General features: G+C 55.3%; 1 protein-coding gene across 1 annotated transcript in view; it reads right to left on the bottom strand.

Annotated features, from left to right (window-relative positions):
• GLI2 (GLI family zinc finger 2) overlaps positions 1-23,811 on the bottom strand; it is a 245,633-nt gene that overhangs the window by 157,594 nt on the left and 64,228 nt on the right. The window contains exon 2 of the mRNA XM_078070664.1: positions 20,333-20,498. Coding sequence (XP_077926790.1) covers positions 20,333-20,468 — 136 coding nt within the window. The 5' untranslated portion in view covers positions 20,469-20,498. The remainder of the gene's footprint in view (positions 1-20,332; positions 20,499-23,811) is intronic.

Here is a 23,811-nt window from a genome sequence, read left to right on the forward strand (position 1 = left end):
GGAGCCCACCCGGGAGAGCCTCGAGGCAGCCCTCTGCCTCCTCTTGCCACCAGCTCCTTGTCTCCTGCTCAGCCTCTGACGTTAGCGCCTGGAGAAGGGGACTAATGCTCACCAGCTGGCTTGGTGGTTTAACCCTCTCAGGCTTCCAGGGCGTCCAATTGGGAGGAAAGCTCACAGTCCCCCTACCCAGGGCCCCAGAGCTGAGCTACTGTGAATTCAGCGACTATGAGGACAACGGCCGAGAGCTCACACGAGAGGAGAGAGCAGGCGCTCAGTGGGTAAGAGAAAGAGAAACTTCCAAAACCCACCCGCATTCCACTGTCCTGATTCTCAGGGAGCCAGAGGGAACGTAGTAAACTCAGCTGAGGAAATCAGACAGAAGGCCTAAGGGACCGCCCTAGATCTTTCTTTCGCCTGCATTTGTCAAGCCCAGTCTTTCTAGGGTGGGATGCTTCAAGAGAAGCTGCTGGAGGAGGTTTCCTCCAGCAAAACATTCAGCAGTGCTGTGATTCACAGCATCTCAGCCGCTACTTTTCCCTCTGCCTATGCTCAAGTTCTGTTTTCGATGCCCCATTTTTCTGCCTAACGAACTCCTATTCATCCCACAAGACCCAAGCCCAGGCATGCCTCCTCCAGGAAGCCTTCCCTGTCTCTCCTCTCTTGGGGCCAGGAAGAAGCACCTACAGCAGGCCTCTCTCAAAGTCTTTAACCATACTGAGATCCTAACCATGTGCTTGTCAGTCCCTCCTCCTGGCTGGTGGGTTCCATGGGGGCTTGGATGGTGAGGTATTTGCATGGTGACTGGCACAGTGACTGCTCAGTACTTGCAACTGGATGAAGAAAAGGCTGGTCTCAGAGTCCCTAAGATTTACTATTCTTGAGACCAAGTCTCATGGCAAAGGATTCTATGTCCCTGCCATCAGGACAGCTGGTAGAAGAATGGCAGAGACAGAAAAAAAGAAGAGGTGGACAGGGACTACAAAAGCAGTCTCGATGACCAGCATTCTATGACTCTGCATTGTCTACTATCGGTACTTTCAAAGTGTAGCGCAAATCTCACCCCCCAGGAGGTCACTCACCAGCTAAGCAATCTCTACCAACCGTAGCCCAGAAAGGGACAAGCAGCCCCTGGGCCCCAATCCTCCACCTCAGAGGCCTTGCACCAAGCCGTGTATAATTCGTCCATAGAAGAGCCTCTTGAGCCCTTCCTCAGTGCCCCTGGATTCTTGGTTTAGAGACAATTCTAATGGACGTACAGGTCTTCCCAGCACATCAGCTGGAAGCGGGTATAAGTTAAAGAAGGCAGGGAGTTCTGGCTACTCCAGATAAGCAAGTTATCAGCAGAAGATGGCAGAGGACGCAGCACCACGAAGGAAGAGGCGCCTACACTTAGGGCTCAGACAGACTCAAGTTCAAGTCCTGGCTGAACCACTTAATAGCCGGGTGGCCTTGGCAACATGCTAACCAGTAGGCCTTCCATAAACATCCAAATGCTTTTTGAATTAAACAAAATTGACTAATTGAATTTGGCCCAGAAGGAGCCTTGGGATTTAGAGGCAGAGGGCCTAGAGGAAAATATGGGGGTGGGGTGGGAGAGGTCCCCTGCAGAGACCTGCTGGGAGCCAGACAAACTCAGGAGGCTCAGAAGTGCTTTGTGCTTGGGTTGGGGTGCAGGGAGGGAGCAGGGGGAGCAAGGCGAGCCAGGCGCGCATGTGAACAGATCCTGTTGGTCTTGCAGCAGGACACTCTCCTGCTCCTATCTGCAGAGCCCCCACTCTGTAAGCAGATAGCAGTGCCAGGACCTGGCCCAGCTCTTGGCTTTGCACTAAATGCCTCACACATGCAGCAGGGCCCGAGGGCCTAGCCAGTTGAAAAGGTCAGCACGCACCCTTATCTCTGCTTTGGGCCTATGGCCCCTACATGCTCCTCCCCAAGGACTGCTTAGGGAGGCAGATCTGTTTTCTTCTTAGAGATTTCTTCTTGGATGGAAGGAAAAAAACAAAAAAACAAAAACAAGTCCTGGATGCACCAAATGGCAACTCTCGGATCAGGCTCAGACCTGTCAGTCCCAGGGAAGGTGCCGTCAACCTCCACCACCATCCCAGGCTTAGAGCAGCACTGCCACCCCCCAGGGATGGATGCCGGGGCTCTCTGCAGTTTTCTGGCTCTTACTACCACCCTTCTGCAAGGGGTTGGGCCCTAGGGCTCAAGCAGCTCTGACCTCCCAAGGGGTCATTTGAATCAAGGGCAGGATACCTGAGGAGGCACAGGGCAGGGGAGGAGCATGGGTTTGAACCCAGAACTCCATCAGATTCTAGTCCCCCCCTCCTTGCTCATGGTGACCCCGTGGGCAAGCTGGGAGACTCCTCTGGGCCTCGTGTATAACAGGGGGGCATGAAGGCTTTAGGAAGGTGCACCCATGGAGAAAGGGGAACCCTTTTACACCATTGGTGGGAATGCAAGCTGGTGCAGTCACTCTGGAAATCAAAATGAAGGTTCCTCAAGAAGTTGAGAATAGAATTACCCTATGACCCAGCAACTGCACTGCTGGGCATTTACCCCAAAGATACAAATGTAGAGATCCGAAGGGGCACCTGCACCCCAATGTTTACAGCAGCGATGTCCACAATAGCCAAACTATGGAAAAGAGCCCAGATGTCCATTGACAGATGAATGGATAAAGAAGATACAGTTCATATATACAATAGAATACCACTCAGCCATCAAAAAACTGAAATCTTAGGGGCGCCTGGGTGGCTCAGTCATTAAGCGTCTGCCTTCGGCTCAGGTCATGATCCCAGGGTCCTGGGATCGAGCCCCGCATCGGGCTCCCTGCTCGGCGGGAAGCCTGGTTCTCCCTCTCCCATTCCCCCTGCTTGTGTTCCCTCTTTCACTGTCTCTCTCTCTCTGTCAAATAAAGAAATAAAATCTTTAAAAAAAAAAAAAAAAAAAAAAACTGAAATCTTGCCATTTGCAATGACATGGATGGAACTAGAGGGTATTATGCTGAATGTAATAAGTCAATCAAAGAAAGACAATTATCATATGATTTCACTCATATGTGGAAATTAAGAAACGAAACAGAGGATCATAGGGGAAGGGAGGGAAAAATAAAACAAGACGAAACCAGAGAGGGAGACAAACCATAAGGGACTCTTAACTCTAGGAAACAAACTGAGCGTTGCTGGAGGGGAAGGGAGTGGGGGGATAGGGTAACTGGGTGATGGGCATTAAGGAGGGCACGTGATATAATGAGCACTGGCTGTTATCACAACTGATGAATCACTGACCTCTACCTCTGAAACTAATAATACACTATAGTGTTAAATAACTGAATTTAAATAAAAAATCAAAATTAAAAATCTCATCATAAAAAAAAAAGGAAGGTGCATCCATGGTAGGTCCCGTGGCACCCTGAATCTCGGGCCTTGTGGGGACACAGGTCCCTTAAGTTTCTGTCATATACAAGTGGGGGGCTGATGATGCTGTCCTCCTGGAGGCCGGGGCGGGGGGGGGGCTGTGGGTGTGGAGGTGGGTGAGAGGGAACCATTATGCATCCAGGAGTCCAATGACAGGCAGGCCATTGGATAAGTGGGTCTGAGTGTGAGACTCATGGGGCAGAGACAGCTAACAAGGTGGGACCCCACGGTGAAATGGAGGTGGCCTGTGGTGGAGGACAGACCCCTGGGACTCTGGGCCATGGGAGAAGGGAGGGGGCAGTTGACCACGCAGGGGAGAATGGTGTCCAAAAACCAGGGAAGGAGAGGATTGGGGGCGTGACACCAAGCACTGGTGAGTCCATAAGAGGAGGCATGAAGACCACCCACTGGACAGAGCAGCATGGGGACTGAGCAGCATGGGGACCGAGCAGCATGGGGACCTCACCAAGCCCTCAGGATGAAGGGACAGACACAGTCCTGAGGGATGCGGCTTGTAGACAGAGAGCAGAGACAGCTCCATCAAGGAAGGGGAAGAGAGAAAATGCAGCCAGAGGGCAGGTGGGACCAAGGGGTGAGGGGGCTTCAGGGAGAGACCCCCGTGGAGGTGTTGGGGTGGCTTTGTACCATGGCAATGTGGCTAAGCGGACACGTCATTGCCAAGAACTCCCTTCCTGGTGTGGTTCCAGGTTTGGGTTCACCACAGCTGAAATCCTCAAGGTCTGGAGGAAGGATGGGGTGAAGCATGGTCCTCTTTCAAGGCAAGGGGGACAGTCACAGTGTTTTCATTACACACCAAGCCGTGATCTGTCTTTCTCCCTCATTCTTTCACAGTGCCGTCCGCTCCATGAGCCAATGGTTCCCAAAGACAGAAGCCAGTATTTCCAAACGATGACACAAAATAATGCGAGCGTAAAAAAACCCAGCCATTCAAAGTGCAAGAGAGACCTGTGGATTTTTAACAAACAGAATACAGAAAGGCCCTTGACGGTGTTTGGGATTTCCTGTTGCAGGTAACTTTAAGAAACAACCCTGTGTCAAGTTTCCGCGTAGTATCAAAGAATGTCTACAATCAGCTGAGAAGTCTTTTAAAACATCCCTCCCTTTTCTAAGTATGTTTTATGGGAGGCCAGATCCTCTCCGCATATTTCAAGCCAAACAACATATTGCAACAGATATGCAAACGCAGAAGCAGATAGGAGGATCCAGCTGCCTTCCCTTAAGCCACACATGAAAGAGATTTACAAAATCGCAATCCCATTCTTCTCCCTAACTTTCTTATTTTGGAGAATAGTTATTGTTGGTAAAAATGAGGGGTTTACTGGTGTTATTTTTAAATGGATTAAAAATGAAAACATTTAAAAATGTTCTCACCTTAAATTTCTAGTAACGTAAACATTGATAGAGATAGTGCACATAAAGGGAAGTTCTCTGGGGTCCTCGGTAATTGTGAAGGGACTCGACAGTCTGGGAAGCCTCTATGCAGGGCAGCAGGCGGGCCACCCTCAGCCTCTGCCCTGCATGGCCAATCTGTGCCTCGCCCAGCAAGGCGGGCAGAGCCGGCGGCTCCAGCCCCCACGGCTCTGACTCCCATGGAGCTCCTAGAGCAAGCATAGCTCCCACAGGGGCTCCTTCCACCGCTCCCCCATATCCCGTCCAGCGTGAGGTTGGGAGCTAGCAGAGGGAGACAAACGTACGCTCCGATTGTCCCCACCGGTTCCTGTTTGTCCACAGTCTCTCCCATGTCACACCCGGCCTTCCTTCCCACTGCAGACCCCACTGACCTACGCTGACTTTGGCCCAGCACCAGATGCAGAGGCCGCAGCCCTCGGGAGATTTCAGGGCTCCCCCAGCCAGATGTCCCAGCTGGATGCGGCCCATGTCACTCACAGTGGCTCTGCTCCCCTGTCCGGACTGGAACTGAGATGGCAGCGGGTGTCTAGGGGAACAGGTGTCAATGTCCCTGAAGGCACCAGCAGGAGCCAGGCCGGTAGGAGAGCAGAGGAGGGCATCCCAGGGAGAGGGAGAGCCGCACAAAGGCGCAGGCACCAGGGGCCGGCGTGTGTGAGGGGCACCGTGTGACCCGAGAGGCAGGCGGGGGCCACGCGTGCCCGGTGCTCGGACTCGCCCTCGGCCTGTGGGGCCAGGGAGCCACCGCCCACCATGACGGTCCCCTCGACTGATGGGGGACGGGAACTGGGGCAGATGGTGGCGGCCGTCGGGTTTAACTCTGTCCCACCCCCGACTTTGGGCCGCAGTGATTTGCGGCTCCCATGACGAAGGGCCCCGGCTCCACAAAGGTAGAAGGCCCGATGGCTGAGATGCCTTCTCTCCCAGGCTTCACTCTGCTTTTTACGAGTAAACACTTCCCGATAAAGACTTACTGTCTGCAGAGACCCCTTTATACCCCAAAGGTAAGGGTTTAAGTGGCCTTATAACTGCTGTTACTTATCTTTACAATGGCCGGAGAGAGCCTGCTCAGGAACAGAAGCTTTCATTCCACTGTATATATTTTTAGTGACTGGTTATAAATCAGGCTCACTCCTGGGGCTCGGGGTCTGGGGTCTCCTCCATTCCAGAAGGCCAGGCTAGGAGAACCGTCCCTGGTTCTCAGGACTTCCGGCACTGACAGTCCTCCAGAAGGCGGGACACGGGCTCTTATCTCTGGTGACACAGCAGGGGGGTCTTTGGGTCCCTCGGGCACGTTTCTGGCCCCTTCTCTAAGCAGCAGCCTCTTTCCCTTCCTCCCGTGCTCTTCCCCCATCAAACCTACTCTCTCAACACAGCATCTGATAAACTCATTCCCACGGAGGCACTCAGGTCTGACAGCAGCCAAGCTGTTTGCCTCGGCCTTGGAAGTACCCCTTGTAGGACACTCACACCCAGAGAGGGACACAGAAAAGGATGCCTAAACCCCCAGAAAGTACGCCTTTTAAGCATCCACCACCTCGTCTCCACAGAGCGGATGCTCATGCCCTCACGCCCTTCCCACTTCAGTGCACGCACACCCAACTTCTGGTCACTATCACCGGTGACTAACTGCGGGTTTTCTCTGCTTCCAAAGCCCCCTTTGCCGGACAGCTGAACAGGCCGGAAGTGTCAGAGCAGCCCTCAAGCAAGGGCTGACGGGTTGGTGGTGTGTAGACCTTGGCTCTCTTGCCTCTTGGGCAGGACGGATCACACGGGGTCCTGGAGTCTCCCCCTGGGGTGAAAGTGCAGGAGTTCTTGGTAGTAGCTGGCTTACTACGGTGCCTTCCCTCTCCTGCCTCCCCTCCACCTGTCCCCTCCTTACCCCTCCAAATAGATCATGTGTGCTAGAATCCTCACTGTAGAGTCTAAGCATTGTCACTAGGATGCCCTGTGTGTAAGGAACCTCAAATCAGGGGCACAATCTGAGGGCCGGGGAGGCTGGGGGTGACTCTCTGCTCAGGACGGGGTGGACCCGGGGGGCTGGCACAGCCTGGTGATCTGGTGAGGAGGACGCTGTCCTCAAGAGAGGCAAGGCGCCGTGGGGGCCAGGGTGAGGAGGGGGCACCTGAGGATGAAGGACCAGATGCATCCATGCACACAAGACCACAGACAAGGGAATGAGCCAGCACACTTGTGAAGGGGGGCCCATCTGCCCCAGGCAGCCACCCAGCTGAGAAGTTCTTGCAAAAGCAGGACCAAGAGTCTCAGTCTGACCCTGGGCTTGGTTCTCTCCCTCCCAAGACCCAACCCAGCTGAGCGGGTCAGGCTGTTCCGCGCGTGCAGCTCGTGGGCCGGTTCTGGGATGGGGGAGCTCAAGGACGCGCGGGCCACGTCTCCCTGTGGTCCCCACTCCACCCCCACCTCCTCTGGGAAAAATGTTCAAAGGCCGCTCTTGCCCTCTCCATAGCCCCAAAGCAAGGAAGTTCCTAGAATCAGGGCAGAGGGAAATGCTGACTCTGTTTTTCGTTTCATTTTGTTTTTTTAAGATCCCAGAAGCTTCTGATTCCTCGTTGAGGATATATGCACAAAAACCACGTCTGACCACCCACGGCCCTGCCAGGACATTTGGTCAGCGTTAGTGACTCGCAGGCACCAAAGGGGAGAGGGGCAGAGCCTTCCATTCCACGGCACGCCGAGCATACTTCCGAACACTCCCAGATGTCACACACGGACTGGTGGCAGCCTCCTCAGGACCTCCCAGTGCTCCTGGGGGGGTGGGGGCTGCCAAGGAACAGGGGCCCGTGTGTCTCTTGAGTTCAGGGACCCCAACAGAACAAGGCCACGTGTTGCCACACCTTCACTCAGGCCCGGCAATCTACAGCAAGAACAATGGCCACGGCTTTCGGCCTCCCCCTGACAGGGGACGCTCACCCTCATCGCTGTGCAAGAGTGGAGGACAGGACGCACAGACAGGTCCGGGGTGAGGAGAGTGCCTGGCTGGGCCAAGACCTGAGTGGGACGGCCCAGGAGGGAACATTCCAGAAACAGGGAGAGAGGACAGAGACTGCATGTCAAGGATGGGGTCAGAGGAAAGGGGATCCCAACAGCCTGAAGGACTAGGAAGGGTGATGTCCCCAGGATGGGCTCCCCGACGGTCTCCCCGAGAGCTGGAAATGCCCCAGAGGTCCACTCTGGGGTGATGGCTCAGAAACAGAGAGAAGGGGTCCCCCAGGCTGGTACTGAGTCAGTCCTTCCAGAGGCCCCACGAGGACGGCCCTGTGGCGGGGCCTCTGCCTCAGTCCTGAGCTCAGCCCTACCAGGGAGGGTATGCCCGCCCCATGCGACAGACCAAGGAGCTGCCCCTGCACCCACAGTGCTCAGAGCCCAGCTGTCTCGCCCCACGGGCTCCACCCCAGCTGCACTTGTTGCATCCCGACTTCCCCACACAGGGATGGCAGGGAGGTGCCCTACCCCATGGCACGGAGATGACCAGGGCCAGCTCATCAGCTTCTCCTCCCCCAGCAAGTGGTTTCCACTCTACCTCCCCAGTACATCTGACAGAGGCAGCGGTTTTCACAACCCTGGGAAACACAGGCCAGCCCTGTCTCCCCGCCGGAGGACCCAGACGACATTCTTCGCAGCGTGGTCATTTCTCCGGGTACTTCCTGTCGCAGTTCCGGAAGAAACGGACTGTGTATTGCCTGCTCAGAGCTGCTGTGTGTGAGCGTGGGCCTGACACAGCTCACGTGGAGAAGAGTCTCCTTCCAGGTGACTCTAGCAAAAGTCCAGGGCCTCTAGTGGCTAGAACACTGCTCAGCACACGCGAAGCCCCAAAAAACATTCGTGTAAAGGTGGAAGAGAGGCAGGGTAGCAGAGAGGGAAGGAGGGAGGGAGGGAGGGACATCTGAAAAGCAGAGCAATCCCGCGGGAATCATCTGCATTTCGTTAGTGGGGATGGAATGCTTCAAGTCACAGGATGCAAGTCAATCTAGCAGAAGAGTGAGTTTATTCCAGATGTCCCTCCCCTGCTCCAAGCCTTTTCCATGGCTCCCTACTGCCCACAGTCCAAATTCCCCAAGGCTCCCCACAGCCATTCAAAGCTCCCTTTCCAACTGCATCTCTCCTCCTATCCCTTTGTGTGAAGCCTCCTCTCAAGCAGGTGCTCTGGTCCCTACCCTGCATCCCTTTCCACTGTTCATGTCCCCTTCTCAGGGCCCTCTCCTACATGTCTCTCCTTCTTTAGGAAACCCTCCTTAGTGGCACTACCTCTGGAACTTTCTGTCACTTCTCTAAGGCTCGCCCCTGGTACTTCTCAAAACACTTCATGTTCCCCCATAGGGAGTTCAAAAGGACAAGGAGGGAAGGGAGAGAGACCTGGGCACTCCAAATGCAACCCAGAGGAGGAGGCCCAGGGAAGGGAGGACCAGAGGAGTGCTCCCTGCTTCTGAAGAGCCAGAGTTCTGACTCCATTCACTGGCGAGTGTCTATGGGCACCCAGAGTCCCCACGGTGTCCCCCTCCTGCCAACTGGCTGAAGTGAGGGGGACATTTTTATTTGGCCTACCCAGCATCACATGGGGCCCATTCTCCCATGCATGGTCCCTACTGGTCAGGGAGGCGGACCCTCCCCATACCAGCAGGAGTCCATAAGAGCACATGGCCTGGTCACAGGGACTGGCTCACAGGGTACAAGGGATCCAAGGCAGGGCAATGAGAAGAGGCCCTGGACTTTCGCTAGAGTCACCTGGAAGGAGACCTGCCCCGTGAGAGCTCAGGGTGCCAGGCCCACATTCCCCCACAGCAGCTCTCGCCACCCGGTGAGGAGAGGCTGCCTGCGTGCCAACTGAGGGGCAAGCTGACCAAGAGCATGGTGAGAAGGAGACCCTGTCCCAAAGGCATCACTGGAATCTCGAATTCAGCGGGTTATGGCTGCCCAGTTAGGGAGGCCACGAGATCCATGTAGTTTCGGAAGGTCTGAGTGGGTTTCTGTCCCTTGCAATTGAGCATCCTGACGCGGTTTCCATCAGAGAAGAGCCATCCTTTCTGGCCAACCAAGGTACAGCTGTCTTCCCAGAGCCTCACACATCACAAATGTCCCTCTTGGGGCTGAGCATTAAGTGTGGCTGCCTGCCCAACCTCCAAGGCCTCTGGCTGAGAGCCGACCTGAGGGTGGGCAGAAGCTTGGGGAGAGGAAAAGGGGCCCCCAGAGCCACGGGTTGGGACTCGCTGAGGACAGGGTGAGGCCATGGGGTCGAGGGAGAGAGGACAGTGGAGGGAAGGAGCAAACTGGGGCCTCTGGGCCGGGACAGAGAAGGTGGGAGGGTGCACCAGACAACCACACCCCTCATGGTGCCAACCCTGGGCAGTTACGCCACTTCCCAGGAGCCACAACCTGCCTGGCACCCCCCTTCTGCCGACACTGCTCTGAAAAGGGCCTGGATCCTCCCTCAGGGGCTGGGGACACCAATGATTGTCTAGGGCCCACCCAACCCGGGTGCCCGCCCCAGGGCTGGTAGAGCTTCCTGGCTTGGGTGTCCCAGATCTGCTTCTTACCAGACCTGTCACCTGCTCACTGTGTGGCCTTAGCTAACCATTCCCTCGTTGGGCCTCAGTGGGCCACATGGCCCCTTGAAGCTCTTCCTTCTCAGAAGCACAGAAAAATCTGGCCCTCTTCAGCTGAGGGGCATCACCGAGCCCTGAGCCCTGGCCCTTCCCAGCAAAGCATCTGATTTCCAGCGGTACAGGGACCTGGAGTAGCAGGTGGGGCTGCTGGGGCACCCTGGCTTGCGGGCTGGCCATCTCTCCCGGCCCCGTCTGACCCCGGCAGCCCCTGCTGCGGCTGGGCCCACAATGCCTGCCACAATTAATTATTCAGAGTCCGAGGGAGGACGGGATCTGGTGATAAAGGACTGGAAGTTAGCTGGAGGCTTGTGCTCTTTCTAAAGTGATTTACTCCGCTCCCTCCAAACTCACACCCTTAATGTAATTATTTACTTTGTCATTAAACACCCTCCTTCCACTCCAATTATTTTTAGAGTTTCTGGAGCCTATAGAATTGGCTGGGGAGGCTGCTCATTGGCCGGGGAACCGGGTCGTCCCCTGAGGGACAGTGCGGCTCATGCAGCCTGGGGACTCAACGTTGGAGTTGCAGGCCTCGGCCAGGACGGCCCCTCGTCCTAACTTCCTCCCTCCCCTCTTCCCTCCCTCCATTCCTTCCCCCTTCCTTCCTCCCTCCCTCTTTCCTTTTTAAAATGGAGATATAATTCACATACCATAAAATTCACCCTTCGAAAGTATACAATTCAGTGGTTTTTACTACATTTGCAGGGTTGTGCAACCATCACCACAATCTAATTCCAGAACATTTCATCACCCAAAAAGGAACTCCACATCCATTAGCAGTCACTCCCCATTCCCTCCTCCCCTCTACTTCCCGCCTCTATAGATTTGCCTGTTTGGGACAGTTCACATAAACGGAGTCCTATGATATGCGGCCCTCTGCGTCTGCCTGCTGTCACGGAGCATAATGTCATCGAGGTTCATACATGTTGAAGCACAATTCAGTACTGCGTTCCTTTTTATGGCTGAAAAATATTCCATATGTGAATATCCTGCATTTTGTTCATCCATTAGCCAGCTAATGGACTTCTGGGTTATTTCCGTTCAGGGGCTATTCTGAATCGCGTCGCTGTGAACATGTGTATACAGGTTTTGGTGCGGGCTATGTTTCCAGTTCTCTTGGGTCCGTCCCTAAGTGTGGATCGCTGTCTTCCTCTCTTCCTCCTCTTCTCCATCCCATCCAGGGCCTGGAGCTGGGGAAGCTAGGGCCTGGCACGGGCTTCTGCGAGGGCAGGAGTTCATTCGGAGGCACTGTTTGGCCTCCTAGCCCATAAATGTGGACTTAAAGAGGCTCCAACAGAGCCACAGGACCTCAGCCTGTGTGGTCGAGTGGCCACGCATCCACGCAGGAGCCCCAGACACTCCCGGGCCTCACGCCCGAGCAGTCTTTCCCTGGTCCCACTGGTCCCAGATGCCACTGTCCATCCCTGCCATGCCTGGCCGCCAGACCCAAGGACCCCTCCCTGGACTCCTTGTGTCTGGTGTCTCCGCCCAAGACCTCTCTCACCGCAGTTAGCCCTTTCGAGTGGACACTGAGAATCTGACGTGGCAGGGGTCTGCCTTAAACCTCTGTGACTGGTTCCCTGAGGCCTGGGGGCGAGGGGAGAGTCTAGATACCCCACCGGCCACTGAGGCAGGAGCCCCTCTCAGGCCCACCCTAGAACTACATAGGCCAAATGCTGCCTCCCAAGCCCCTGCACTCCCACCGGGCCATTCTGCTGCCCCTCCCGCCCACCCTTGCCTCTTTTCACCTGGTGAAACCCTGCACATCCTTCAATGCCCAGGTCTGATGCTGCCTCCCCATGAAGCTTCCTGGGCAGGATCTGTCACCATCTCCCGAGTGTCCCCATAGTGCTCTGTTCTCTGTCCCCTGATGCCTTCAACTGGGAGCTCCTGAAGGGCAGAAACAGGGTTTCCGCATCACCCCATCTCAGACTGGTGTTCCGGAACCATCTGTAGGATGCACTCACAAGCTCAGGGAACCCAGAGGCACCCAGGTCACCTCTGGAAGGCCAAGGGTCTCCTTCCTCTTTCGGGAGCCCTGCTTCCACCCCAAACACCAGGCCTGACTTCATTATCTTCAAAATGTTCCCAAGATCAGAGGCGGTAAGACCTGGCCACAAACATAAAATAAATTATCTCCCCACACCAATGATAAATGGTTCTATTAGCAAACCAGATTGTTAAACTCCGATATAACAGAACGCAGGAAACTGGGGCCCATCCATTCTCCCTCCGGCACACACTGAGTTGTAAATAGGTTATTTTGTGTGTAAATAACACATTAAAACACAGCATTAGCTGTGTCTTTTGATAGAGAGGAAATTGTTACAAATAAATAATTCCGGACAGGAATGTAAAATAAGCCAGATTTAATAGTGCATGCCTGGTGCAGCCGTGTTAAACATGACTAAAATGATAAACCCCAGAATATACTAATAGTAAACTATGCACTGACATCAAAGTAATGAGACTGTATTTTTTTACCAAGCTTTAGAAATGCTAAAATTAGTTTTGACAGAACCAAACGTCAGAAAAATGTTTCCAACATAAACACCATCAATTTGGGAAGCTGGGGTTTGGGACAGGATGGGGGCAGGGCCGGGAGCAGCTGTGTCCCATGCCATGGGCAATTCCTGCCCAATCGGTTTCCGGCCCCAGGGGTGTCACCGGATGACCCTTGGTGCCTCAGGTCTCTGGACCTTGGCTTCCACATCTGTAAAATGAACAGATTTGAACTAGATGATCTCTCAGGCTTCTCCCGGTTCTGTAACTCTGCAACAGTTAAACATGCACAACGAACCACAAGACGAGACCATTCCTGCCAGGTGGAAGGGGAAGGGGAGGAAATGAGCCTGAGGCACGAGGACGGCCCTCGGGGGCTTCTATTCCCTGTGGGCAGAGCTCACCAGCTCACATGAGCCAGCCAGAAACACACAACGCAGATCTGAAGTGGAAATGTGTGTGCTCCGGCCTCTATAACCAGCAGGGAGAGGCCAGGTGGGCCAGCGGAAGGTTCCCAGAGCACAGACCCGGGGCTGGGCCTTGAACGCTGAGCCGAGGTGGGCCGGGGGCTGCTGTGTAGGGGCCAGTGGGGCATCTGCTCCGATTTGGATGGCAGCTGGTTTGTTTGTTTGTCTGTTTGTTTGATTTCTTTATTTTCAGAGAGGGAGAGAAAGAATCACCAACAGACTCCCCGCTGAGCACGGAGCCCGATGCCGGGCTCGATCTCCTGACCCCGGGCTTAATCTCCCGACCCCGAGATCCCGACCTGAGCCGAAACCAAGAGTCGGATGCTCAACCAACTGAGCCACCCAGGCACCCCTGGATGGCAGCTATTTTGAGTGACGTTCACAGAGACCTTTACAGCATGAGGTCTCAGGGTGGCATGAGACCACGAAACACAAGAGGAATGGGCATTCAGATTCGTGTCGCTAACATTTACTTCGTCACTACAGAGACCCTCTGATGGCCACTCTCTAAACGCTCGCCCATTTCAGCTCCCCAGAGCCAGGTGTAGTGCCCATGACCATCTCCACTCTATGCACTTGAGAAAAGTGAGCTGTCTTATCCAGAGCACACAGCTAACAGTGGGCAGCTGGGAATAGCCCAGGTCCTTCCTACCATATTCCCTGTGGGATGCAAGGAGTCTCCAACCCTCACCTTGGCCCCACGTGCCCCGAGCCTCCAGCACAGCCCTGGCACTTGAGACCTCACCGGCCAGGGCGTCGTTAAGTCATTCAGAGCCCCCCACCCCCACCCCGGAAAACACCCAGGTGGTCGCACTGCATCCCACTTCCTGGGTGCGCGGAGCTGTCGGGGAGGACTGAGCTCTGCTCTCGGATAAAGTCTGATGGGAACTGGCTGTTCCATGTGGCCGGGCCATTAAAACAAACTCAGTAGCAGCGACAACAGCCATCCTGAAAATCACTTAAATAAGAATAATTGCCCACTTAGTCACACCTGAGCGCATCCTCGAGCTCAGGGCGAAAGTGTGCGGCCCAAGCGGAGCCGTTCGGGTAGGCCGGGGAGGCTGGCCCGCTTGGCAAGCTGCAGAGGGCCTCAGGAGGGGAGCCGGGGCCCGACTGACCCTGGCCCTTAGGAACCTCAGGGGTAGCAGGCCACACCAGCCCACTGGCATGACAGTGTCAGACTCCCCTCCCTGCCCAATCATTTATCGGGTATCTGCCTTGCTGGGGGTGAACAATGCCCTGCCCAGAGGGCATCCTAAGGGGATGGCGCAGAGACAGAGGGAGGGCAAAGACACCGGGGACTCAGAGGCATTTATCAGTGACAGGGCACAGTAAGGTCCAGGGGACTTGGGTACATCTCCTCACCCCGGCACCTCAGCGAGAATGCTCACCACCTGACTCGTTTACAGAGCCTGGTATTTACGCAGTATTCCACACTGATAGGGATGCCTCACCACTGCGCAAAAACGTGCCTGGAAGAGACTTTCGAAGGAGCCAGCAGGGCCAGCAGACAAGATGACAGGGTGGCCAGGGCAGTGGGGGGCACAGAAGCCCCCTGAAGCAAGGAGCCAAGTGCCGAGAGTCACCCAGTACTCAAGCCTGGTGGACAAGCAGGTCACCGCCGGGCCAGTACAAACCAGCTGCACCCAGTTAGCGCGCCCCCTCCAGGGATGCACTCCCTGCCTCGGACCAGCTGTAACCCGTGTAAACATACCCACGCCCAGGCCCCGGCCAGGGGAGATACCATTTCAGCAGGTCTGGAATGGCCTGGGGATCTGCATTTATAACAGCTGTCTCATGGGCTGCTTCGGCAACCTCTGGTCTGATCCCACCCTCTAGCGTACAGGGGGAAGGCTGAGTGAGCGAGGCCAGGGACCCACTCAGATCACCTACCCAGGACAGCCTGCGGTAGTGAAGCAAAGCAGGACAGCAACTCAGGCCCGCTCTCCAGCCCAGGGCTCCCTCCACCACTCTCGAGGAGGAAGACCACAGAAATCTGGTCTTCCTACCCCTGTCCAGCCTCAACAAGTCAACCAGCAAGAGTCACCAGTGAAGGGAAGACTTTCCAAGTCAGGCAGAGCCTCCAGGGCCTGGAAAAGGAAAACTAGCAATAGTTCATAAAGCAGAGACTTAACCTGAGCCTCACACAGAGCTAACTTAGGGCCTGCCACTTTACATTGCCGACTCAAGTAATTCTCATGACCCTGTGAGGTAGGGATCATTACTGTGTCCATTTTGCAGATGTGGAAACAGAGGCTCGGACGTGCCCAAGGTCAGCAGAGCGGGGCCTTACCCCGGTGGTGTGGCTCCAGAGTCTGAGCTGTTTCCTACTGCTTCTCTGGACCGCCTGGGAGAAGAGCGGCAGTGGGGACAGCCACCCCCCCGTGAGGTGCCCTGTGCCAGGCCGGCCTGAGCACATGCTATCTCCTGTAATAGTCCCCTAGCAGCTCCGCATGTGATTCCCACTTTACGTATGGCAAGTTGCGCCCTGCCTCATGCAGCTAGAACGCGGAGGGCCCAACACTTACGAGGGCATCAGAATCCCCGCAACTTGCTGGGCCCCACTCCCGGAAGGAGTGCTCCTGGAGGCCTTGGGGCGGAGGGGCCCAACTCCCAGGGATGCTGCTTGCAGCTGCTGGTGGGGGACCAGACGGGGAGGACCCGGGCCCAGCACATAGTGGGCGCTCCACAACAGTAGGGTGGTACCACTGTGAGCGCCTCACAGAGTTTCTAAAGCCCGTCTGGCACTCTGACCTCAGGGACTTAGCAAAGCTCTCAGACCAAGACTTGGTTCCAAGTTTTATGGCTCCAGACTTTCCGATCGTCCCAGCCCCGGAGGCCTGGAGAAGCTGGGTCCCTGGTGCTCAGCTGAGGCACACAGACAGGTTCAGAAATAGTTTTGGAAAGAAAACCCACTGTTGCGGAGGAAAATACGACAGCATTTGGGCAGTTTCAGTGAAAAGCAATGAAAAACATCTGAATCAAATTGCCTTTAAAATTACGCCATTTCAAAAATTAAAGGGGAAAAAAAGCTCTGGGCCAAAATGTGTGTTTAAAAGATTTATGGCCTCCCAAGTGTTAGCACCACAGCTCCAGAGGCTGGGAAGGGACCCACCGGCCTGGGGCTCTGGCGTCTCCTCCCGCCAGACAGGTGATTCACTGAACCTGCCCCCAGTCTGACCACAGTGCTGCTTCGCCCTCAGCCACCGCCCTGCTCTGCTGTGCACACACGGTCTCCGAGAGGTAGCGACTCCGAGGGGAAACGCCCAGCCCCCAGCAGGTCCAGCCTCTGACACCTAAGGGAGGTTAACCAACAGGGGCCAGGCAGGCCAGGTGACTTTTCAGGTCCCTCTGCAAGTAAGTCATGGCCCCAGGTCTCAAAGAACTGGCCATCTGGAAGAGAGAAGGTGCCGTCAGCCTGTTGGACAGACGAGTGACTTGCTGTGCCTGGTGCAGAGACCGGACAGTTACCATCGAGTATCAGTGGGCTGGCCTTTAAGGCCCAAATCACCCACCAACAGTCTAAAATCACCATCTAAAAGCAAATACCAAAAAAAGACGCTCACCATGGGACAGGGAAGAGATGGAGCCTCAGACCCTGTTCTCTGTTAAAGCAGTGGGTGACCTTGGGCAAGTCCCTTCCCTACCTCGTCTCAATCTCATTTACAAAATGGAGAGGCTCGGAGCACTCGTGAAATAGACGTGCCTGCCACCCCAGCCTCCTACCCAGTAGCTCCTTGGGCTGGGACATGTTCGACAACAGGCTCCGGCAGAAGACGGCAGGAGAGGACGGCCCGGATTTGTAGTGTTTGCCAATTTTCCTGCCTTAACTAATCCCACTGTGGCCAACTTCTAGTTACCAACACAAGGTCAAGGGCAGCAGAATTGGAAGATGTCTACACTCCACTCACACAAGTTAGCAAGGGCTGGCTCCAGCACATCCCTGCTCTCAGAGAAGTTACATTCTAATAGAGGGTTCTAGAAGGCTGAAGGTCCTTAAGAACCAAAGGGATGAGCTTCCTGGATGCATCATCCATCACCCTGAGTCCCACCTAGGCGACCACTGCTAATGGTACTTCCAGGTGACAGAGGTGAGATATGATTTGTATCCTGCTTTTTTCACTTACTATTAGAACATAGGCACATCCCCTCTGCCACATTATTATAAAGTCTTGATAAACATTTTCAGTGGCTACATAATGTTCTATTCAACAAATGTTCCATAGTTCGATTAATCAATCACTTCTCCTGGAACCACAAGCTTAGTGTTTGTGGCTTATCACACATCGGTCCAGAGGATGGCTGACCTTGTCTGAGGACGTTGGGAGCACTGTGGTGAGCAACCAGCAGCAATGACAAAGGGACCAGATCTTACAAACTGGCAGGGCTGCAAGGTGTCCAGATGTGTGTGTGTGGGGGGGGCTATATTCCAGGCCACCTTCTGACCACTTGATCCAATCCTCTCACCCCACCCTCCAGGTTCCAGGGGCTTCAATCCCACCACTGGGATTGTATGGCTTTGGTTCTAAGAATGAGCATACCTCTTTAGGCAGAAAGATTTCATTTCCTCATGATCTTCCTACTGTGAAAAACTAGAAATAGCCTAAGTGTTCAATGACAGAAGATTGTCACGAGATCATGAAGACTTTGGATGACATCTGGGAAAACAGGGCCCAGAACGGAAAAAGGCACAGCCCTGGGGATGTGGCTGCAATTAGGACCCAGGCCAGCCCCCTCTGGGCTGCACCACTGGGCCTCCCACACCCCATCCACACAGTGTCACAGTGTCATGGTCCACCGGCGCCCCCACTCCAAGATACCCCCGGCCTTGCCCCATGCAAGAGCAGCTACTCTTACCTGACTCCTGGAGGGCCTTTCCCCATAAGCTGTGCAGACAACCAGGGGCGGGGCGGGGGGGCGGGGAGGTGGTGGTGGTGAGGAGGAGGCTCCCCCATACCAGCTGCGCCTGATTCCAGACTCATTCCAAAGACGGGTTGCATCCACCCTCTGCTGGAACCGCATCGGCCAAGTGCTCCTCTGGGGTCAGGGAATGAGGGGACGGGGGCCTGCAGGGGTGGGCAGGGTCAGCATCCTAGGGTGAGGGTGCGGGTGGGGTAGAGCAGGGTTGGAAGCCTCCGTGGAGCTACTGCACCCCAAGCTAGAGGCCTGCTGCCTGTTTCCGCAGATCGAGATCCCCTCCAGCATCAGCTATTACTGCACATTGGTGACAATCAGGTCTGATGCTAGAGGGGCTTCCCCCAATTACAGCCTAATCGCTGTCTAATTACTGCCTAGGTCTGTTCTCTGCTACTGCGGCATGGCAGTAAATCTCACTGCGTAGAAGTTCATGATCCACTCATGGCTCGGGAGAGGCTGACCCCGGCCGAGGCAGGGAGAGCAGAGGGCCCAGGGGCAGGCCAGAGAGGCACGAAGGCCCAGGCTTGCCCGAGCTCCCTCAGGCCACAGAGCCCCATGTGTCTGTCCATCAGGCAGAGACGGACAGCTTGAGCAGTCTCCACAGGGCAGGGTTAGCCCTGGAGAAGGAACAGATCAACATGCAGACATAGCCAGGCCCAGGACGAGCCAGCCCTGGGACCAGGCCGTGGGGCTTCCCAGCCATCTCCAGACTCCCACTGTCAGCCTTCCCTCCCCGCTCCTCCCTGCCCTCCCCTGTGTGGGGAGTCCACCCTGGGCTTCAGCTCCTGCCTCCACCCCAGCTGGTCACACAGGGAGGGCCTGGAGAGCTCATCTCCAAGAGGGACAGGGGTCGAGGGGCATCACCCAGGTAGGGAAGCCAAACGCCCGCCTCCCCATGGGAGCAAGAAGGTTGGTCTCGGATCTCCCTCTCCTGCCTTGGGCCACACGGCCCTGATAATGACCTCCAACTGAGAATCACAGGGTGGAGGAATAAAAATAAATGTAGTAACAACAACCCAGAAGTCCTCCCGTTCACTCTTGGAAACACCAACTCCCTCCTCCCCCTCCGAGGCTCTGCCGGATTCCCTGGGCTCCAGTCCCCAGCTGCGCCCGGTCTGCCAGCCGGCCGTGGACCAAGAGCGTCAGCATCACCTGAGTTCTGGTGGGAAATGCAGAAACTCGGCCGCGCCCACCCGCCTTGCTAAACGGGGCTCCGCACTTCAGCAAGCCCGGCTGCGTGTGTGAGCGCATCCAAGTGTGAGAGGCCCCGCCCATGCTCGCACACCCGGCCCCCGCGAGGGCGAATCTGCCCCCGCTGCTCTCCGAGCTGTGCCTGAGCGGCGGGAGCAACAGGCCATGACTAAATGCACTTGAATAAAAAGGGAAAGAAAAGAAATCTAAGACTCTCCACTCCTCAGAGACAGAAATAGTCCTGTGGCCTCCAGATGGACTGCGCGCACACAAGGGGAGGTCTCGCCTTCCCGCCAAACTTTCCCGACGGGATGCTGGCACGGACCAGTGGAAACCAGAGACTATTTCTCTTCGGGGCAGTAAATGAGAGGCTGTGGCTCGTGTAGTCCTTCTGTTATAATTAAGTTGGCCAGAAATTCACCTAAGGATACTAAATTCCGTACCTGACCCTCTAATTACAGCCAGAAGGGATCAGGAGACAATTACTTTCCAAAATAGTCCTTGGCGGGCCAGAGGCCAGGAGCCGTGTCTCTGGCACATCTCGAATGTGCCAAGCGAACGCACCCGGGGCCGCCCGGCAGATTGAGGGCGGCCAGACCCCCTGAGAAACCTGCCGGCAAACATCACGGGGCCTGGGATCCCCGGGAGTGCGGGGGGACACCCTCCTCTTCGCCCCCCATAAACCCAGCATGCCTGCCTGATGACATCGGCCACCAGTCTAATTAAATCCTAACGGGCTAATGAAAAACACCCCTGCTGCCCGCCAAGCGTGCAGAACACAAAGTACCTCCGTGGGCAGCCACCGCCGTGGCCACCGCGAGAGCCGAGGCCTTCCTGCCCGGGTCAGGGAAAGCGGTACCCTCCAGGCTCCCACTTTTGGCGTCTTTCTTTTCCGTGGTAGTGACTGAGGCCGACGTCTCCATCTTAGCCGCTCATAGTCCTGGGTGACAGCCCTGGAGGAAAAGACAAAGACGCTCACCAACACGGACTGCCCCCAGACCCAGCCGGGATCCGCCGACCCAGATTCCCGGCCGCCACGGAAGCAGCCAACTTAATACTCTTCTAATTGGGAAGGAGGGTTTAATTAATTTTGAGAATTATTAGTTCTGAGATTCATCTGGTCTTGGGAACGACCTCACGGACACCAGCCGAGCCGCGGTCGTTGCCCCTTACCCCAGATTTTTAAAATCTGAGCCCCAAGTTCCTACCGCCCGTAGTGGGGAGGAGCAAGGACCACTTTCGAGAAATGAAGTCCGAAGTACCGGCCTCCAACTCGGGACCACAGGAAAATAAAGATAAATAGAGTAACAAGGACTTAGTGGTCCTCGAAGGAAAGCCCTCGTTTTCCTGTTCCTTCCCTACTCACCAGGATCAACCTCTCGTTTACTTGTGCGTGTGTGCATTCATTCACTCATTCATTCATTCAACAGATTTTCATCATTTACTCACTGGTGCAAACTGAGTCAACACATTTCTAAGCCCCTACTATGTATCAGGCATTCCGCTTGGTGCTGAAGGGACAGTCCACAGAGTTCACGTTCTACTTGGGAAAGGATCATATAGAAGAGTGGGAGAAATAAATGTGTATTTAGTTTCAGTTAGCGAGAAGTAGCATAAAAAGAGAAAACCAAGTGGTAGGACAGAGTGGGGCGGGAGGGGCCGAGGGGCCGCTGCCTTGCCTCTCTGAGGATGGAATGGGTGCCCCGTGAAGCTCGGAGGGAGCCCGGCACGAGCCACGGACCTGGGTGGGCGGAGGCTGGCTCGTTTGAAGAACAGCAAGGTTAGTACAGGCCCCGGAGGGCTCTAAGCGGAGGAGGGACATGACAGGTCTCATAGTGTATCGGGGTCACTCTGCTGTTGTATGAGAGCTGATCTGGGGGGGAAGGGGGCACTACCCGAATGACCCAGGGAGACATGATGGTGGTCTGGGTTAAGGGGGTGGTGGTGGAATGCAGAGATCACAGAACTTCTAGGGCTTGGACATGGGGTGTGGTGGAAAGAGGGGGAGCACTGGGGGATGCAGGGCACAGGTCATGCTCCGCCTGCAGCTGAGTGCTGGGTCACAAGGGAGCCTCTCACCAATATGCCTCATGCCTCACAGATACTGCTAATAACCGGCTATTTGTATCAAGTTACAGAACAGAAATGGGAAAGCCAATCTTCTTAAAAGAAGAGTCGTACTGTCAAAGATGGCTCCTACTTTTGGCTGAGGACCCGGATGAATGACCGGTGGTGCCGTTGCTGGGATGGAGCCCAGCGGGTGAGCAGCAGGTTTGGGCAGAAATCAGGAGCTCAGTCCGGGCCATGTTAAGTTTGAAATGCTTATTAAGCCACGCACAGACTGTTGGAAATGTAAGTTCAGAGCTCAGGGGAGAGGTTGAGGCTGGAGACAGGAATACGGCGGCCACTGGGCAAGATCTCCAAAGGAGGGGGTGGAAGAGAAGAAGAAGAGAAAGTTCCAGATCTGAGACAGGGGCGTGCCAGCATTTCCAGGAAAGAGAGAAGAAACCAGCCAAGGAGAGTAAGCAGGGATGGCCAGTGGGGGAAAGAGAAGGAAAAAACCACCAGGAGAGTGTTGGGGTGCCAGAAGCCAAGGCAGGAGTGAAATGCCTTGAAGAGGGGGAACAATCAGCTCCTTCCCAAGCTACTGAGAGCTGGAGACGGTGAGGCCTGAGGGCTGACCAGCTTCAGTCACAGGTGGTGATCAGGGCCCGGGTGGGGGGTCAGGGGACGAGTGGAAGTAGGAGAAACAGAGGCACAAACAATTTAGTCGGGGAATCCGACTAATTTACAAGTTCCACAGAAGAAGCAAAAAATGACAGGACAACTGGAGAGTCCAGAGGTCCTCCGTGGTTGCTGTGTCAGAAAGGAGGTGGGCCAGTTTGCAGGCCCGCGAGAAGGGAATGTTCTGGTAGGGAGCCCACGGGTCACAGCAGGGCAGAAACCAAAGGCGGCGGTCAGCTCCATCCCCAGGGACCTCAAGGTTAAATTCACATCTGCAGGTCCAGAATTTCATCTTGTTAAATCCACACAAAACTCTCATGTCTTTCTAAGTAGAAGATGGGAAGGGCCAAGGACGACGACGTGACGTATCATGGACGGTGCACGGTCCCACTGGCCTGCCAAGCAACAGCCCGAGTCCTGGACCCCTGGTTCCATCTGCACACACCAGCCTGTCCCGCTTGCACAATCTTTCAAAACTCCCTATCAAGGAAACCCCAGGCAGTTGGGGGACAGAGAAACCTCCCTGCAGATTTTGATGAATTATGGGCTTTCCTTTGGCCTCCAGCCTATTTGTGTATGTAATCTGTTCTTTAAGGTTCTGCCTAGGTGGACGGCTCACCAGCAATGCACCCTGGCTCATGCCTGCCCCGCCTTCCCGGCCCCCTGAGCCTCGGGGGGAACCACCCTCCCGGCCACCTGAGCTGCACCTTTGGGGTCACCTCCTTCCTCCCCATTTTCCTCCAACATCTGCTGGGCTGGGATTGCCATCACTTTCCCAAAACATCTCACCAGTGGGGCCTCTCGGGCAGGCTGCTCTGTACTAAGCCGGCACCCCCCTTCCCTTCCAGGTCGGGGGGCGGGGTTCCTTCCAACACCACCTCTGGCCCTCCTCCAGGTTGTCCTCTCCTCGGACAGCCAGGCACCTTCCCCAAACCCGAATCTCACCACATCCCTCCCCTGGCCAAGGCCTTGCTGAGTCCCTTGGGCCTTTAAGCGAAGTCTTCCTGCAGCCTCCTCTCCCCTTGTCTCCTTCACACCCAGCCAGCTCTGACTAGCCCTTGTAGGCCCCCAGGCCTCCGCTCAAGCCGGCCGTGCGCCGGCAACCCTTCACCCTCTCTGTGGACCCCTACTGTTACCTTCAAGATTCCACTGGGACATCAGCCCCTCGGGGAAGCCCCCCAACTCCTCCCCACTTAGGGATCTCTGCCTCCAGCCCACACCCCCATATTGAATTCATCGTCATCTCCAGGTCAAGCTGGCACAGACCAACTGTTCAGGAATGTCTGGCAAAGAAAAGGGACCTTTGCGGCAGGGAAGCCACGGCTCTTTGAAATTCAAGTGATTTCGTGAACAGCCTGCGTTTTCCTCCCAAGAAACTCAGGTAAAGGAATTCAGGCCCGACGTTGAAACACACCTCGAATTTGGAAGTAAGGACAAAAATAAAAATAACACCTGGAACAACAAAACTTTAATAAGCATTTACCAGGTGCCAAACACCTTACGGGAGTGATCTCATTTAATCCTCACAACATTTTACATAGA

The sequence above is a fragment of the Halichoerus grypus genome, chromosome 4 (genome assembly GCF_964656455.1).
Source record: "Halichoerus grypus chromosome 4, mHalGry1.hap1.1, whole genome shotgun sequence".
Taxonomy (NCBI): domain Eukaryota; kingdom Metazoa; phylum Chordata; class Mammalia; order Carnivora; family Phocidae; genus Halichoerus; species Halichoerus grypus.